This window comes from Chroicocephalus ridibundus, chromosome 2 (genome assembly GCF_963924245.1).
Source record: "Chroicocephalus ridibundus chromosome 2, bChrRid1.1, whole genome shotgun sequence".
NCBI lineage: Eukaryota > Metazoa > Chordata > Aves > Charadriiformes > Laridae > Chroicocephalus > Chroicocephalus ridibundus.
In genome coordinates this window covers 126,660,686-126,677,231 of record NC_086285.1, presented here as the reverse complement: position 1 = coordinate 126,677,231, position 16,546 = coordinate 126,660,686, and the positions used below count along the sequence as shown (strand labels likewise).

Genomic DNA, 16,546 nt, shown 5'->3' with positions numbered 1-16,546 from the left:
ATTCAGTTAAGGATTTAAAATTTGTCTGCTTTTTTGTAATATTTAACATAACATCTCCCCCCTGAATCTAAGAAAGCACACACTGATTATACCTAACATTGAATCCCACATTTATCATTAAGGATGCATTGTAACTTCATTTTGTCTTTGGACAATATGAATCATTTAATCTATCATTTCACATTACATTAAAATGCATAGACCTCAACCTTCTGACAGTCAAACATTATGACAAGATTTTGGTTCTAATCAAATTTGTATCTTTCAGGTTACTTCTAGTTTCTAAAATTTATCATACGAACCTAGATTAATAGTCCTAAAGAAAAGTTAGAAATCTAAAAAGAGTGTGTTGACACTGAGATAGCTTATAAATTCTTCTCCGATAGTCAGAAAAGCCTGTCTTTTGGTTTTTCTTGCAAAATGAAAATAATTGTGGAAGCAGGAAATGGAGAAAAGAGTAAGCAACAGAAGGGTGCAAGTTAAGATGAAGGCAAAAGCAATTTGAACAAAAGACAAGAGGTGGGAAGGGAAGCAGAATAGAGAAGGCAGAGTAAGACAGAAGAGAAGTAAACACAAGCATCAGTGAAGGAGAATAGGGACAACAAAAACAACAAGTTAAGGACAAATGTGAAATGCAAAGAAAGAACTTGTATGTCCCACTAAATTCTTGCTTGTTTTGAAAGGAAGCCAGGTGTTCTGTATATGGCCCAGCCTAGACCTGATGGCAGCTGACAAAGGTCAACAAAGTTGTGAACAACTGGAGTTTAAACAGCAGTGTCTAGGATTAGAATTAACATCATCATCCCAATAAAACATTAATTCAATAGTAGGAACTTACTAAACCAGATGTCAGAGCACTTAAGATCTTAGCAAACCGACCCCTAAAAATATAGCACTTGCCAAAGTCCTATGTGTTATCCCTGCTTCTTTTTAAGTAAAAAACAATGGAGAAGTAGATTTGCTGCTACTAATAGTAGAAGTACTTTCATACGACAAAAATACTGATTTTTTTTTTTTCTAACAATCGTCAGTTTTTATGTGCATTCTCTTCTCTAAGTGGAATTATTGTCTCTTGTCTAAACTTACTGACCAGACATTGAGTTAGTATTTCATGTGGGATTGTGGTTACAGAAACATCACTGATTGTAAAAGTCTCACAGCAATTTCTGTAACTTATTTTGAATCACTGATTATTAATTCTTTGCTACCTGTGCTGTCCTGTATTTGGCACAGAAGAAGTAAGAAGCATGATCACAGAGGTTCTCCACAGTCATCTGCTTTCTGTGTGCTTGTGTGGAGCCTTTATTATCATGTTCTTGTAGAGAAAGGAAATAACATTGGCATTGGTCTACTGCAAATATCTGGAATATAAAGTCTGTTTCCAAATTCTTGCCTATCTGTAGCAAGGTGTATTCTGAGCAGACATTAAGCAATATTTAATGCGGTGCTAACCCCTGCACATGTAAGACAGCATTTTTGTGCCATTACCTTATTCCTGTGAAATTTTCTTCCTTTTACTAAAGATGTATGAAGTTTCCTCACACCTGTGTCCCCTCTTTTGCCATAGAGAGTGATATAAACATTTGCAAAAGTTTCTGCTCCCCAGCGGTCACCAATGTGTACAGAGACAACATACTTATAGACTGTACAAAAAGGAGAAAAAAAGTTTAAATACAGATGATTATGTACAAGATATACTTAAAAGAAAACAGTAACAAAGAGCATTTATTGAGGCTACTGCTTGTTTTAATTTCTGCAGCTACCAAAAAATCTGCTACACAGTGATTGAAATAGGTTACTCTTTATGAATCTGATCTCTTTATGCTAAACTCAGTGAAGACTTTCCATTAATTTCCTTAGAAATCTGAAGGAAATTTGACTTGGACAATTTAGACTTATTCAGCTTAGAGCTACTAAAATCTAGACAAATTCTGCCCAATTCTATTTTACTGTGCAAGATCTGGAAAATAAGAACTCATCTGAGTTTGTTCAGGGACTGTCAGGAACTGAATTATCTTTGCAGTAAATAAAAATGCTCACAGGTCAAAGACTCTATGTAAAGTTTATACAAATTAGAATAGCAGAGACGTGTAGCACAGTATCTGGATGCATGACATAAGTACAAAAATTTACAAAATGCACTTACAACTTTAAGGTGCATGACAGGAACTATAACTTTTTGCCTCTATAGTGCTCCTGTATAAATGCATTTCTACACACTCAGATTGGATTTTCTTCTAACGATCTTGGAAAGATCATTATATTGCATACGTATTCATACTCATACAAAAAGAATGACCAAAATTTTTCAAATGTCATTTTTATGTACAGTCCTGCTGAGTTAGCATTTAACTAATGTAATGCCATAGTTTCTTTTAAGGCCGTGAATAGGTTTGAGGTATTCAGGGAGCAGAACTTCTGGAATTTCAGTTTAGAAAAGCAGTCATATCTCTAATTACTTTTATCTCATGTGTAACTGTAACTTCTGTGAACAAATGTAGTACTTCTATAGGTTTTCACATTCCAAGTGCATCTCTAAATATACTCCGAAACTCTCAGCATGTTAAAAAACAGTCCTTAGGGAAAAACAAAAAACCTTTTTGTACAATGAGGATTACTTCTGATACTTGTGTTAGTAACTGAAGCTATTATGAGCTAAGTATTCAATAGTAAGCCTACTAAACCTATTATAAGCTAAGTAATTCTATAGTAAGCCTACTACAAATAATTTCCATAGCTTTGAAAATGTGCCTTGTCTTTAAGAAGTATAGTTATACTATTTAGTTTTGCCCACTTAGAATCATGCAGAAGATTTAGCAACTATGAAACCAAATATGTGACTTAATAGGAAAATTAAAATTTCTTAAGTGGTCAGCATTTTCACAGTGCATATGTAAAGACAGTTGCAACAGAGCCACTGAAGATACCAAATTCAGACAAAGTGCTGTATTATATCTGTGGCATCGATTTCTTTTCAAGAGGTTAGTTCACTTTGTTTATATCTTCTCACTGTTTTTACCTGGTAAAGTTTTCTGGTCCTTATTGACTGCTGGGAATTCTTTCACCAGCTCCTTGTCTCCTCTGTTAAGAGAGAGCCAGCACTTACAGTCAAAGTTCAGTTCTTGTTTTGTATGTAGTTCTTCTAAGTGAAAAGACTTCAAATGCCAACCCTCAAAGCCTGGCACTTCATCACAGCTGACCCGAATCTTGTATACATCTCCCAGATCTCCAGTCTCAACCTGCAACAAATATCATGAGGAAGAGCGTACTGTCAGGGCTGGTTCACCTACAGAGATTTTCCCAAACAGTGTAGAATTCTTGAACTTAATGTCAACCAATGGAAAAGCTGAATTGAAGGCTGGGATAACTGTGATGAGGGAACCAATCCTTCTCTTTTTCATGGTAGGAGCATGGGTGAAATTGTCTCCCTTATTAGTAATGTGAGCATGATACTCTACTGTTAGGGTGAGTCAAGGTTAAAATTAGAAGCAGCTGTGCATCTAAGCTTTTTAGACAAAAGGTAACATGTAAAGCTTTGACCCTGATGGGTAAGGGGAGCATTAACTTACAATTAAAGGTTCTGATACAAGCAGTTGAGTGAGGTTTTAAAATTAATGATAATTACCATGAGCCTAGAAAGTTTTAACTAAATTCTCATTTGCAAAGCGGTTGGATTTTGAACATGAAATTACTTTATAACCAATTCTTTAGAAAAGGGAAGAGAGATTTCTGCATAAAAGTAAGTCATGAATGTTGCAGAAATAACTCTGTAGAACAACATAGGCCTGTTCCCATACTGCATATGGGAAATTCAATATCTGGTTGCTGATTGTGGGCTTTTGTGAGATCTGGTTACACCATCCAACCTAGGGCTGGGGGATCTGGGGTGACTAAACTACAACAAGTGCTAATGATGTGCAGGACATTAAACACTGCACAATAAGTCATCTGAACACCAGGAAGTGGAGTGCTGCAGCCTTTGACAGGGCAACTGCAAGAAAGACAAGATGGGAAGTGATTTTTCGAGTGAAACAAGACAGAACTATTATTTTAAAAAGGTTAAAAAATATTTTTAAGAAGGATCAAACCAGAAAATATTGACGGTTGCCTTGTTCTTCTCTCACATTGCTTTTTTTTTTTGCAGACCAGTCACAACATAAGCTTTGGTGACCGTTGCCAGAAAATAAATCTTTTGTGCACCCAGTAGCACCACAGTAAGAAACTCAAGTTAGTCTTACGCAATCATGCTCTGGGACCAGCAGCATCACCAGCAGACTGGCTCCTAAAAAAGACTACAGAGCTCCTAATAGATTAATTTATTGTGCTCCTCACAGAGTTCTGCACTTGACCACCCTTCACTGCTGACCTAGCTTGCTTAAAGCTAGCTCAGGTGCCTTTGCACAGTGGACCCATACATGTAGGGAAGTATCAGCTACCTTATTCTTATTTGGGAGGAACCATATAAGAGGTGTGATTTTGTCATTTTGGAAGAGAGTTGGCCATCCTCATTAACAACTGTTATGCAGATGAGAAATAGCAAAACATCAGAGTATGAAGAGGAACAGTTAATTGAAAATAAAGCAACCCGACAAAATCATTTTACGGGAGCTTGAACTGTTTAGGATATAGAACTTAGGAAAAGGGGCCTATGGTAGGAAGGGATTACACTTGATGACTTAAAAGATCCCTTCCAGTCTGAATTTCTTAAGGTAAGTGTTATAAGTGGCTGCTGTGCCAATCCAACAAAATTTCAAGATTCAAGGCATTGTTCTTTGAGGACCAGGGGAGAAATCTTTCCTAATGCCTATATAACAGCCCCGAGGCTGCAGGGAATCTTTCAGCTCCTGAACTGTAACTCCAGGGTACCCACAAAGGCCACACACAGCAGTAGCTTTACACCGAAGAAGAGGGCACCAGACTTGTCCTCTCTCCAAGCCTAGCCTGCTCTGCCTGTCTGTATGCCATCATCAGACAACAGACATAGTCCCAGACTACGATGTACGTGTGAGGGAGGTTATGCCTCTTGGATCTATCACGTCCTCACAGATTCCTAACTTGGTCTCCACCATTGTGCCATGAAAAGGGCAGAATTTCATGTCAAGAGGTTTTCATGTATGCTGTGTATGCTGCAAAGGATATCATTAGCTATGATGGACTGTGATCTAATTCTCCTAAAACATGCATTCGTCTCATTAAACCTAAGGAGAATTATTTGGGTTCAGTGAGAGGAGGGCGCACAAGTCCTTCACGCATCTAAACTACAGTTCCTACACAGGCAACAAAGTCATTGCTGCTTCTCTTTCAGAATCAGCCTACTGACTTGTAAAATTACTGCCTGCAGATTTTCTTTCCTGTAGATGGACCTAATGACTGCCTCACACAGCTACTCTAAATGCTGTTCATAATTTATTCCATAAAGGCCTCTGGTTTGGAGTTGCAACACCACAGAACTTGGTTCTTTTTATATGACAGGGCAAGCTGTACCTCACAATTTACTTTGTCTTCTGATACCCAAATTTGCAATTCTCTGAGCTTCTAAATTGTCATAAAGACGTGTTATAATCCTTGTAGAAAATGCACAGATGAGATATGTAGGAAAATAATTTCAGAATACAGGACAGACTATTTGAAAGCCACTATTTTCTATTTTGTTTCTAGAATCACAATTTCAATGCATTCCATGACTGCCTTTGAACCAACAAACACTAGTAATCATACTGTCTATGATCCATGGAATTGAACAACACCAATTATTTTCAGTTGAGTATATTAGATACTTCTCCCCTTTTTATGGCTTTGGGTTTTTTTCCCCTCTGTTCTGGCCATTATTAGCCTTTCTGTTCAGCTCCATCATTGTAACAGATCATTGTCATTACATCATTCTTGTAATCCTTTTCTGAGCAATTTAATACGATCAGTTTCCCTTTGGAATATGATATCCTATCTTTGATCCCATAATTGTTTTTTCCCTACATCGATGCCTATTAATTGATGTAACATGAACTTCAAAGCAGAGACAGACAAATAATCCATCACAAAGTATATAACTAGTGAACATCCTGATTTTAAGTTTGCAGAATGATTGCAAGAGGACACTTTACCCTGTTTTTTAGTCATGATTATAATTTCCTAATTAATTTTTCCACATTTATTTGTTCTGAACAGTTTCATGTAATATTCAGTACTTGAAATCTGAGCTGAGTTGGATGTGATTTGTCATATACTACACAACACAATATTTTTTCAATTACATGATTGAAAAAGCATAGCTCTTATAATGAAGAGGGTGCTCCGGCAAAATCACTGGGGTTTGGAATTTCTCAGAGACAGGTAACTGATAAAGGTGATTAGAGAATTTAATAATATTTTAAATCTTTTCCTTTTTGACTCATACAGGGCTTCTCCAAAGACATCATGCCAAAGGTAATTAAAGCTTTGTAAAGTTTACTGTTTGGGTTCACATTCGAATTAAACTTTTTATCACTTCCCTGTTAAAAGAAAAAAGAAAAGGTGCAAAAATGATTCTAGTTAAAAGGATGTGGTCAAAGCATCCTAAAATTCTAAAATTCAACTGAACAACTTTCTGTCAGGAACTCCAGAAATCCTGCTACTTGTTATTTGGAGCATCATCTCATACCGTGGAAAATACATGGAGTGTTGCATTATGTGATTTAAAATTTTCTGTCACCCTCATAGTCCTTAGTACAAAATACATTCTGTATTTGTTGTGTTTTTACAGAGTCCTACTCGCAGAGGCCTATTGCTCATTTCATACTACCTGCGCTAGTGCTTTAGAAAATAGTTTCAGGGATTTCAATCCCATGATCTGTCAGTTGATATGTCTTTGCATTTTACGATTCTTTGGATAATAGAATGTGCACGATACACTAGGATGCTCTGACAAGCTTACTCGGTAAGTAACCAAGAAACACTGATGACTGGGAGAAAGTTATATATACTTTACAAATTTACTCATTCCACATGAAATCAACAACTGTTTTCTGTCATCACCAGAATATCAAGGAAAAACATTCTACTACTGCACTGTCAGTTTTCTTTCATTTTCCCAGTTATTTTTCAGTGTGTTTGTTCATTGGAGACGTCATGGTTTCTTGCCATGCTATCTTCAATGCTAGAACTCCCAGCAGACTCACTAACATCAATACACTCACCTATTGCTCAATTTATTTATTAGAACTAAGGTGTTATAATTAAATTTATTCTTATTTAAGCAGCTCATCTACTGCACTACAGATGCCTGAGACCACTGAAACCCAACAACCGTGCCTGATAGCATGCTGCTTTTTTATCTCTTTTAAAAATTTATTCTTTATGCTTGCGACGTGCAATTAAACTACACCTGTTCTTTCATAGGAGACGGTTAGAAATATTTTGGATCAAATAATCATTCTGAACACAATACACATCTGTGCATATATTTGTGTGAGAGCACCAGGAAAATCAGGAATTTCCGTGCCTTCCTGTCCTCGGTGTGCAATATATGTATCTCTGAGATCAAAATTAAGCTTATTGTTTCAAAACAATATGAGCTCCTTATAGCACATAACCTGTTGTTCTTTTTACTGCACTATATTACTAAGGATATTTGTCTAAGACCAGGATCCTGAGGGGTTTAAAAGTTCATTTACTCCTGCATGTTGGAAAGCTGAATTCACAGCTTGTCCTCCTTGTGATATCATGCTCATGCCTCCAGCCTGCTGCTACAGTGGGAGAACATGAGCAAAGCTTCTGCATTCTTTTGAACAGCCTTAGTAAGAACAAAGAAACAGAGAGTGAAAAAAACCTGGGTTTTTTATCTGAAGCACCTAAAGAAGATATGAAGGTAGTTACGAAGGTATCTGTGAATCCCCAAATGCTCCTTTATATCAGACCCACTACTCTGATTTCCTTAGAACGCCCAAAAAATGTAAAATGCTGTAAGCAATGTGGTGAAGAGACAAGATTTCATGCACGGTAAACAGTGCTCAAATAGTATTAACTTCTTTATACAAAGCAACAAAAACAAGGACACAAATAGCTAAGGGGGAAATGTAGGCACTAACCCAACGCCAATCCATAGTATAGACAAGCATTTAGAGAGCCATTGGGGTGGAATCCCAGTATGATGGATACGGTACCTCAGATAGCAGACTATGAGGGACAACCACGACTGACAAATACCAATGCTAATTTCTCCTAGCATGATACTCAGTCATTGAAATTAGGCAATCTTAACAAGGAATACACGCCTTTTGGGAAATCACCAACAAGTTGGATGTAGCAGAGGTCTGCTTTATGGAATGATGCTTGCCAAAATTCAGCCAGCTGGTGGGGTTGCTCCATACATAGATTCTGCCTCTATTGACCTCTTCAGTTTATGCCCATGGCTTAGGAGGCTCCTTTTGTTGCTCAGTGTGTTTCCTGACTGTTTTCTGATAAGCAGCTGCTTTCTTGTCTTTAACCAGTGCCATTTATCTTTTCATTTACTCCCCGTAAAGTTCCTAAATTGCTTTAGCTTGTTATTTAAATTAAAAATTCAGCCTGGATCGTGTCATTATGATGAAGCTTTGACAACATTTTCTAAACATAGTTTTGCCATTGTTTTCAGAATGTTTATTGCAGCCATTGAAAAGTATTTCTGAGCTTTATAAAACTGCCTTGAATTGCAAGCTATTTCTCTCATCTCACTGGCTAGAAGATGCACTTCATACCAATCAACAGAATTGCAGTGACTTAGCCTAGAAAGCCAGGACCGAATTTGAACATTAAAAAGATGCCTCAGATGAATCCATTCAAAGCAGCAGGATGTATTTCAGGTGTACAGGTAGTCAGGACTGTGTTAGGGTTGATTTTAATACTGGCCATGTATATGCTATCGCTTCAGGGTTCATCACACTTCGATATGCGTGAATGCATTCTCCTGTGATGTATGATTATCCAGAAAATCTCTGCCTGCTGGCCTAAGAGGCAGAACTATTTTGGGGGAGAGTGGAGACTACTTTACAGAGACTGAAATAAAGGAAAGAAAAGCCCACTTATGTCCTCTGGGAATGTTGTCCAGTCTTTCACCTTCCGCATTCTCAAATAATTGTATATTGCCTTTTGTATAAACTGCAACTCAGGAATCTTTAGAGAATTAGAAAAAATGCAAGATGAGCTGATGCATGCAATAAATTACACCATGATTAAATTACAAATAAATAAATTACATCATGATTTTTCTCCGTGATGTGTACACTTGAAGGTACTGAAAATTCAAAGAGAACACTGCAGCTGGTTGTAGTAGAACAGGACTACCAGCAGAAGATGACCCAAGATGCAAAGTTACATCATTCCATCTTTGTAAATAAATACATCATTTGTACTAGCCAAACCAACAGTTCATATATATATATACATATATATATCTCATTTGGCTAGACAGGAATGTCATGATAAGCAACATGTAGTACTTTATGACTTACAATGAATTCATCTGTTGCTCTGGGTAGAAAGCACACATATCCTGGGGTTTGTGGAGAAAGCAGAAGCTCATGACTTTTACCCTTTGAGCCATAAATCACAAGGGTCCTTTTACACTCTTGGGGCTCTGGGGAATCTCCATCTGTTTTAACCTGCACTCTCCACTGTTGTGCTAAACAAAATAGAAACATCACAGTTTTTGTATCAATGGCAGAGTAATGTATGTTTTTGTTATTATTACAAGAAAGAATTTTAAAATTACTATAAACTTATATTGCATTTTATAAAAATAGACAAATAGACATTCCTTCCCTTGAAGACAATTATAAATAATAATTATAATTTAAATAAGACTTGATAAACATAAAACAACTGTTGAAGCAGAAATTAACACCAAGGAAGCAGGAAAAGGAATACATGGCTAGATTTTTGCATTCTTTGTAACAAAACAGTTGCTTCAATTGCAGTAATTAATTTATTAAATTTCCATTCTTAAACTGTTCATATGTAACATGAAAAAGAAAACTAACATTTTGAAAGACTTGTATGTGATCCACTTCTAAGAACTGCCGGTTAATACACAACTAGTTAAACAATGCAGCTGAAATCTATTTTCTCAGATTTTTCTAACCTAATTTGTCATGTTCAGTCTGCTCCTTTGTCAGATCAGATCATTCATTAGGGCTGAATCCAAAATTTAGGGAATTCTAAAGAACCGTTTGCACTGACCTCACCTCATGGCTTGGGCCTTTCAGAGATTCTTTTTGGTAGGTGACTTGTTTGAAGTCCAGAATGCAACCAAGAAGCTACAAAAAACCATTCCAGGTGTGGAAAAAATATTGTCTCTTAGATGGACAGTACGGATTAGAAAGTTACTTAACTGCTTGAATGTGAATCTTCCCCTGAATTCAAATGAACTTTTGTAGAAAAGATACTTGATCCTGCATGGTAAAGGGAACTTAACAGTGGAAGGAAATCAAAAGCCTATGTTTAGACTGTGACCAATACCATGATAATATGATAATTTGCTAATGGGATTAATATAAAGGAGAACTATTTCGTGATTCTGTGTAAGCCTACAGTACAATGCAGTGACAAAATAAATTTTAGAATAGTTTAATTCAGAAATAAATTGAAGATGATTCTTTTTCTTACAGTACTGTGTAACTTTTTCATACCTTTTGTTTTCCTCCACCTCCTTGGAGATGGAGATTGGGTGAGAACCTGATCTGGTTTTCTTGATTTATGATTTTCCCCCTGTTTTTCACATTGCTTTCTTTAGCTAATTCTGGTTTCCCCCTTGTTATAGAAGGTTTTTCTGCATTACATCTGACTGTACCCTGACTCTTCTGGACTCGGCTACAAAGCAGCAGGCAAATACGCATCTCACAGTCAGTCTGCTGAGTAACACACTAGCTGAAAGGACCCTTCCATCTGAACTCTTTTTTGAGGTCATTTCCAGGAATGAGTCAGATGCACTACATGGAAGATCCACACTTTGCCTAATGAGGAACTTTTGTTGTTTGATATATGTGCCAGCCTTGAATTTTATCTCCTTATGCCAGGTTGGCATGTGGTACCCTTCAGGGTGTCACACTTGGTGAAGTCAAGCATCGTTTGAGCTTCTGCTTTCCCAGAGCACTCCGAGGGCTTATGAGCAGATTGAAATTTTTACAAAGACTCCCAACATAGCCCTGAACCTCTTATCCTCTCCAACCATGCCGCATTTTGAAGACTGTCCCAGGAACACAGCAGAGGGCAAATGTAGATAATTTTGCATTACTGTGTTTCCCAGGTGAACATTGTTTTTTTTTTTCTCTCCGTAATATCCCGATGCTTCAGAGAGAGCAAGCCCCAAGTTAAAAGAAAGCATGGATACATAACTGCCTGTTCCTTGCTCAAAGAGGATTCATGTTTAGAGAGGTATTTCAGGTAAGGTGATTTGTTTTAATGAATATCCATGATTGTGTTTTTAATGACTATTTCAGAAGAGAGGCTAAGACACGGGTTGGGAGTTTTCCAGGAAATAAATCAGCGGTTAACAGATTTAAGGCCTCTTACCATCTGTGACTGTTTGTTCTCCTACATTTACTTTTAATGCTTCTACAATTTGGTAACCGAGCTAACCCAGACTGACTGCGTTTTCTGTCAGTTCAGCAAATTCATTTAACCTGCTCATGTCAGAATAAGAAAAAAATGTTTTGTCTAATAGTAAATTCACTTAGACAGCCACTTGGTAAGGATGGCTAGACCAGACAGGAGACTGATGCCAAATACCCATTGTGTTCAGTGATTTCTATATCTCTTCTCAAGATATTCTGAAGTCTTCAGTAAGTTCTGAAAATCAGATAGCTGGGCTTGAGTAGGTCGTCTTCTGTGTTTCGTATGCGTGGCCACATTAAAAGAGACTTTTCCCCTGACACTACTGAACTGTGTTAGCTTCCTTTCAGAGTGACTAGTGTATTAGTGTATTACTGTACTTCTACCTTATGTATAAAGCTACAGTCATTTTCTTTGAGACATCAGTATGACAACTGCCAAAATGAATGGTGGGGGGAAAACAGACTTCTGGGAAAAAAATCTCAGAATTCTTTCTTTTCTAAAATAAGATAACCAAGGATCTGATTTCACATTACAGGGGTGTGTCCAGAGATACATTAGAAGCAGGGGTCTTCTTTCTTACAGAAAGGCTTTTAACCACTAGTTTGGAATCTGAAAGGTGCCTGCAGCAAAACTGCAAAAATCAAACCTGCAATGACTTCTGCACATAGCAAACTGGGCAAGGTAAAACATAAAGTCAGTATTTTGTAATACAGTTCAGAAAACTGAAAAAGGAAGACTTTTTTTTCTGTTCATAAAATATGAACAATTTATGTGTTTTTAGAGGATTGCCACCATTGTTTTTACAAAACATATTCCATTTTTTTTACTATGGCGGTTTTTGGTCTTAAAACCTAGAATGCCATTCACATGTTGCCTTGAGGCAGAGTGATCAGTCTGCTTATTTTATCTTCTTAGGAAATTCAGCCTCCAACTGGCAATATACACTGTCATTGCTTTTTAGAAGCAGGACCAATCCATTTACAATTTGGGAATTCTGTGGTTAGTCTTACCCCATTAGCAAGGTAGTGAATAATTACCTTACCCCTACTGGCAAGGTAAGGAATAATTTAAAAACAAAGGAAGTCATGGGAGAATTTACTGCACATTTTCTCTTTTCTTATGAATTTTCTATATGCCTTAATACTAACAACCTTGCACAACACAAGAAGAGCCAGCCTAGAAATATCTATTAACTGAACTCCATTCCTCAATGTTGAACTGTATTTTATCCTCCGCCCACAAAAGCCCACAATACCACAGACACCTGACAGGAATCACATTACAGGAACCCAGCTCCTTTTAATTGACTGCGGTGTGGACAACATTGGAATATACTGTGTCTTGTCTCCTTGCTTTGAGAGAAAATCTTCTACTATGTGCTATTACAGTCTCCACCTATTTTGAAGCAGAAAGGCTAAAGAGAAAATGGAAGGTGGAAGTCGTAAAATTTCCCCGCAATGTAGGAAACATTTAGAAAGCAATGTATAGTCCCATTCTCCCTCAAAACAACTTCATCACTTGAGAGCTGAGAGCAGCTATCCACCTTCCCTACCAAGGCAACCCCTTCTGTCTTTTTCTCTTGCATCAAACATACAAGTTGGAATCCAGAGAATACAAATAAATCTGCTCCTAGGCTTGATTTTCCAGAGCCTCTCTATAATCTACAGATTTACAAAGGTTGCTGGGAAAATGTGATATGGGCATACTGCATTGTGGCATAATCCATAGACAGCAGCAACGTCCACAGAGATCTGGGATTTATGCTTCATTAAAGCTGGCATAATGCCAGCCTGGCTGAAAAAGGACTGAGAACCCTCAAGTAACCTGCTTAGCAATGATGACTTTCAAACTCTCTTCTTTGGCTAGGTGGTTGAACATCTTACTAGCTTTATCCAAAGAGAATGAGATTTTTGACCTTCAGAGTGACTTACTGCTTTGTTTGTTATCTTTGTTATAGACCTTACCCAAGCACATTGATCTTATTCTGAAAATCACCAAACACCATTGAATTATGCCAGTCAACTTTTTATGACTTTCCCTGAAGTCCACTTGCAGAGTGCAGCTAGTACAGAATATGACCACATGAATGCATAAAACATCGGCTCTCTAATACCAACATTGTTGTTTGCCTCTTATTCAGTAAATGTATATCATACGGAAGGTTTTTGCTTTCACTGTGAGTGGGACTGCTTATCGCTACTATCTGCTCTACCATGTGAAATCTTTACTGCTACAGCTGCTGGGAGAATTTAAGGCAATTACTTTTTCTTTCAAAACTTTGCATCTCTGGAACTTTCCCTTACCAGCTCTAACCCTGGTACCGTGTCATGATGGACTGACACAGAACCGAGCACAAGGCACCCTTCCAAACCTTTTACGTTTTTTACCCTCCTAGCTCAATCTTTTCACATGCAAGGTCTGTGAGATAACCAGTACAACACCACAAATTAAACCGTGAACAATCCTGAGAGCAGTCTTGCTCATCACCTTTTTTAATAGAATCATAGAATCACAGAATCTTCATGGTTGGAAAGGACCTTTAAGATCATTGAGTCCAACCAAACAACCTACAATCTCTGCCACTAGAGCATGCCCTGAAGTGCCACATCTAGACGTTTCTTAAACACCTCTAGGGATGGTGACTCAACCACCTCCCTGGGCAGGCTGTTCCAGTGCCTGACCACTCTTTCAGTAAAGTAATTCTTCCCAATATCTAACCTAAACCTCCCCTGCCGCAACTTCAGACCATTTCCTCTGGTCCTGTCATTATTCACCTGGGAGAAGAGGCCAACACCCACCTCTCTCCAACCTCCTTTCAGGTAGTTGTAGAGGGCAATGAGGTCTCCCCTCAGCCTCCTCTTCTCCAAGCTAAACATGCCCAGCTCCCTCAGCCTCTCCTCATATGACCTGGTCTCCAGACCCCTCACCAGCCTGGTAGCTCTCCTCTGGACATGCTCCAGCACTTCTATGTCCCCCTTGTACAGAGGGGCCCAGAACTGAACACAGGACTCGAGGTGAGGCCTCACCAGTGCCGAGTACAGAGGCACGATCGCTTCCCTGCTCCTGCTGGCCATGCTATTCCTGATACAAGCCAGAATGCTGTTGGCCTTCTTGGCCACCTGGGCACACTGCTGGCTCATGTTAAGCTGGCCGTCCACCAGCACCCCCAGGTCCTTTTCTGCCGGGCAGCTTTCCAGCCACTCTTCCCCAAGCTTTTACATAAGGCATTAAAGCATGATCTCTCACCTATCTCAGTTCCACACTGGAATCAGCCCCCGGGTAAAGAAAAGCCGTCTAAAGAGCAATTCAAGCTAAGTTGATGCACAGCTAGTTGGCAGAATAGTTCCTAAAAATGTTCTTCTCCTTTGTATCTTTATTTTTCAGAACGTCTGATCTCAACCTAAGAAATCAGCACACACTCTTTGGGTCCTCCTGGAATTCTTGACAGTGTGACGTTTCACAAACTAATTAAGAATAAGCCACTCCTTTCTCCTCATAATCAATATACAGCGTCTAACTGCTCTTGACATGCACAGGCTCTCAGCAGTCTGTGCATCTGTGCCTGCTTATTATAGCACAATAAAGAGTGAAGCTGCACTGGAAAAAAAACTTAGATTAGTAGTAAAATCTAGCCTATTTTCTGAACATAAGGTGAAATAGATATTATGGCTGTATCTCTGAACTGTGCACTTAGCAGAATGCAGACTCCAATTCCAAGTCACTCTTGTGAAAATCAAATTTCTCTTGTGGGAAAGCCTTCACCTCCCTGAGTTAATCAGTCTCCTCTTGTCAAAGTTATGTTGCCATGGAACAATAAAGCTGTTGGCTAAACTGTTTGATTGAATGAAAATGATTTAATTTTCACTAAAACTGGAATTAGATCGAGAGATCAGGACTCATCCTACAGAAGGCAAGTGACTCTTTCCAGAGCCAAATGGAAACGTTACTTTTTTTACTTTAGTTTCTCCCATGCAGTTACCAGACACAGTTACACAGAATATGCGCTTACAGTTAGATGTTCATAAAGATACTTGTGTCAATCTCTTTCTCTTCTCTACCTAGGGAGAAACATCTCAAAACCATTTGAGATGGTATCTCAAATTTTAAACACCTGGAGGTACTTGCGTATTACAGTGATGGGCATGACTTTGTAGGTATAAAAATAGGCAGCTGGGTGGGTAGTTTTTTTATTAAGATATTTTAACTAATTCAAACATATTTAGTCAACTGAATGCATATACTCCATTTAGCTTCACTAACAGATTTACAGTTTAGGCCTGCATTATTACTGGCTACTTCAGGAATACCCTGACGGATTTTGACCTGAAAATGCTTCCACTGACACTTCACAACACATTTTTCAACTTGATGATGTTTGCTAGGGGACCTGTCCCCATGTATTAAATGACAGTGACATTGGGATAAACAAAACAACACTTGGATCTCTTCTCACAGGAATTCCTGGCTGGTTTCAGGACAGAATAGTAGAAATAAGAAGAAAATCAGAAATGGTTTATGAGCAGCATGTTTTTCTCAATTACTTATAAAGGCCTAGTCCTTTCTGTAGACAACTGCCAGTCAATTTGTCTTCATTTTCTCTCACAGTTGATAGCTTACATATACGTATCACATATTGGTTACCTAACACTGATTTGCAGATTAAATTCAAACAGCAAAAACATTGGTGTAGAAAACAACTCTTACCTTTAAGGAACGCCTTCTTTGAACTGCCATCCTCTGAAATACGAATCAAAAGAGAATATATGAACAAGCTTTATTATCACTTAAGTTACAGTCTTATTCATAATGGTTCTTCAGTAATAGCTAGGCATTGAGTATACACTATATTGTTATAACACAAATTTTCTTTAACAAAATACTTACTATTGGCAGTTAGCTCCCTCTCAGTTTTCCCATCATCTTGATATTCACCTAACCATCTTTCATTGCAAAAACAAAAATATTAAGATTAATAGCAATT

General features: G+C 38.0%; 1 protein-coding gene across 1 annotated transcript in view; it reads right to left on the bottom strand.

Moving 5' to 3' along the window:
* The window catches only part of LOC134511988 (lipoxygenase homology domain-containing protein 1-like), a 143,817-nt gene that overhangs the window by 72,775 nt on the left and 54,496 nt on the right, over positions 1-16,546 (bottom strand). Inside the window, exons 15-19 of the mRNA XM_063326878.1 lie at positions 16,450-16,505; positions 16,270-16,302; positions 9,465-9,634; positions 3,020-3,239; positions 1,489-1,643 (exon numbers count right to left, since the gene is read on the bottom strand). Coding sequence (XP_063182948.1) covers positions 1,489-1,643; positions 3,020-3,239; positions 9,465-9,634; positions 16,270-16,302; positions 16,450-16,505 — 634 coding nt within the window. The remainder of the gene's footprint in view (positions 1-1,488; positions 1,644-3,019; positions 3,240-9,464; positions 9,635-16,269; positions 16,303-16,449; positions 16,506-16,546) is intronic.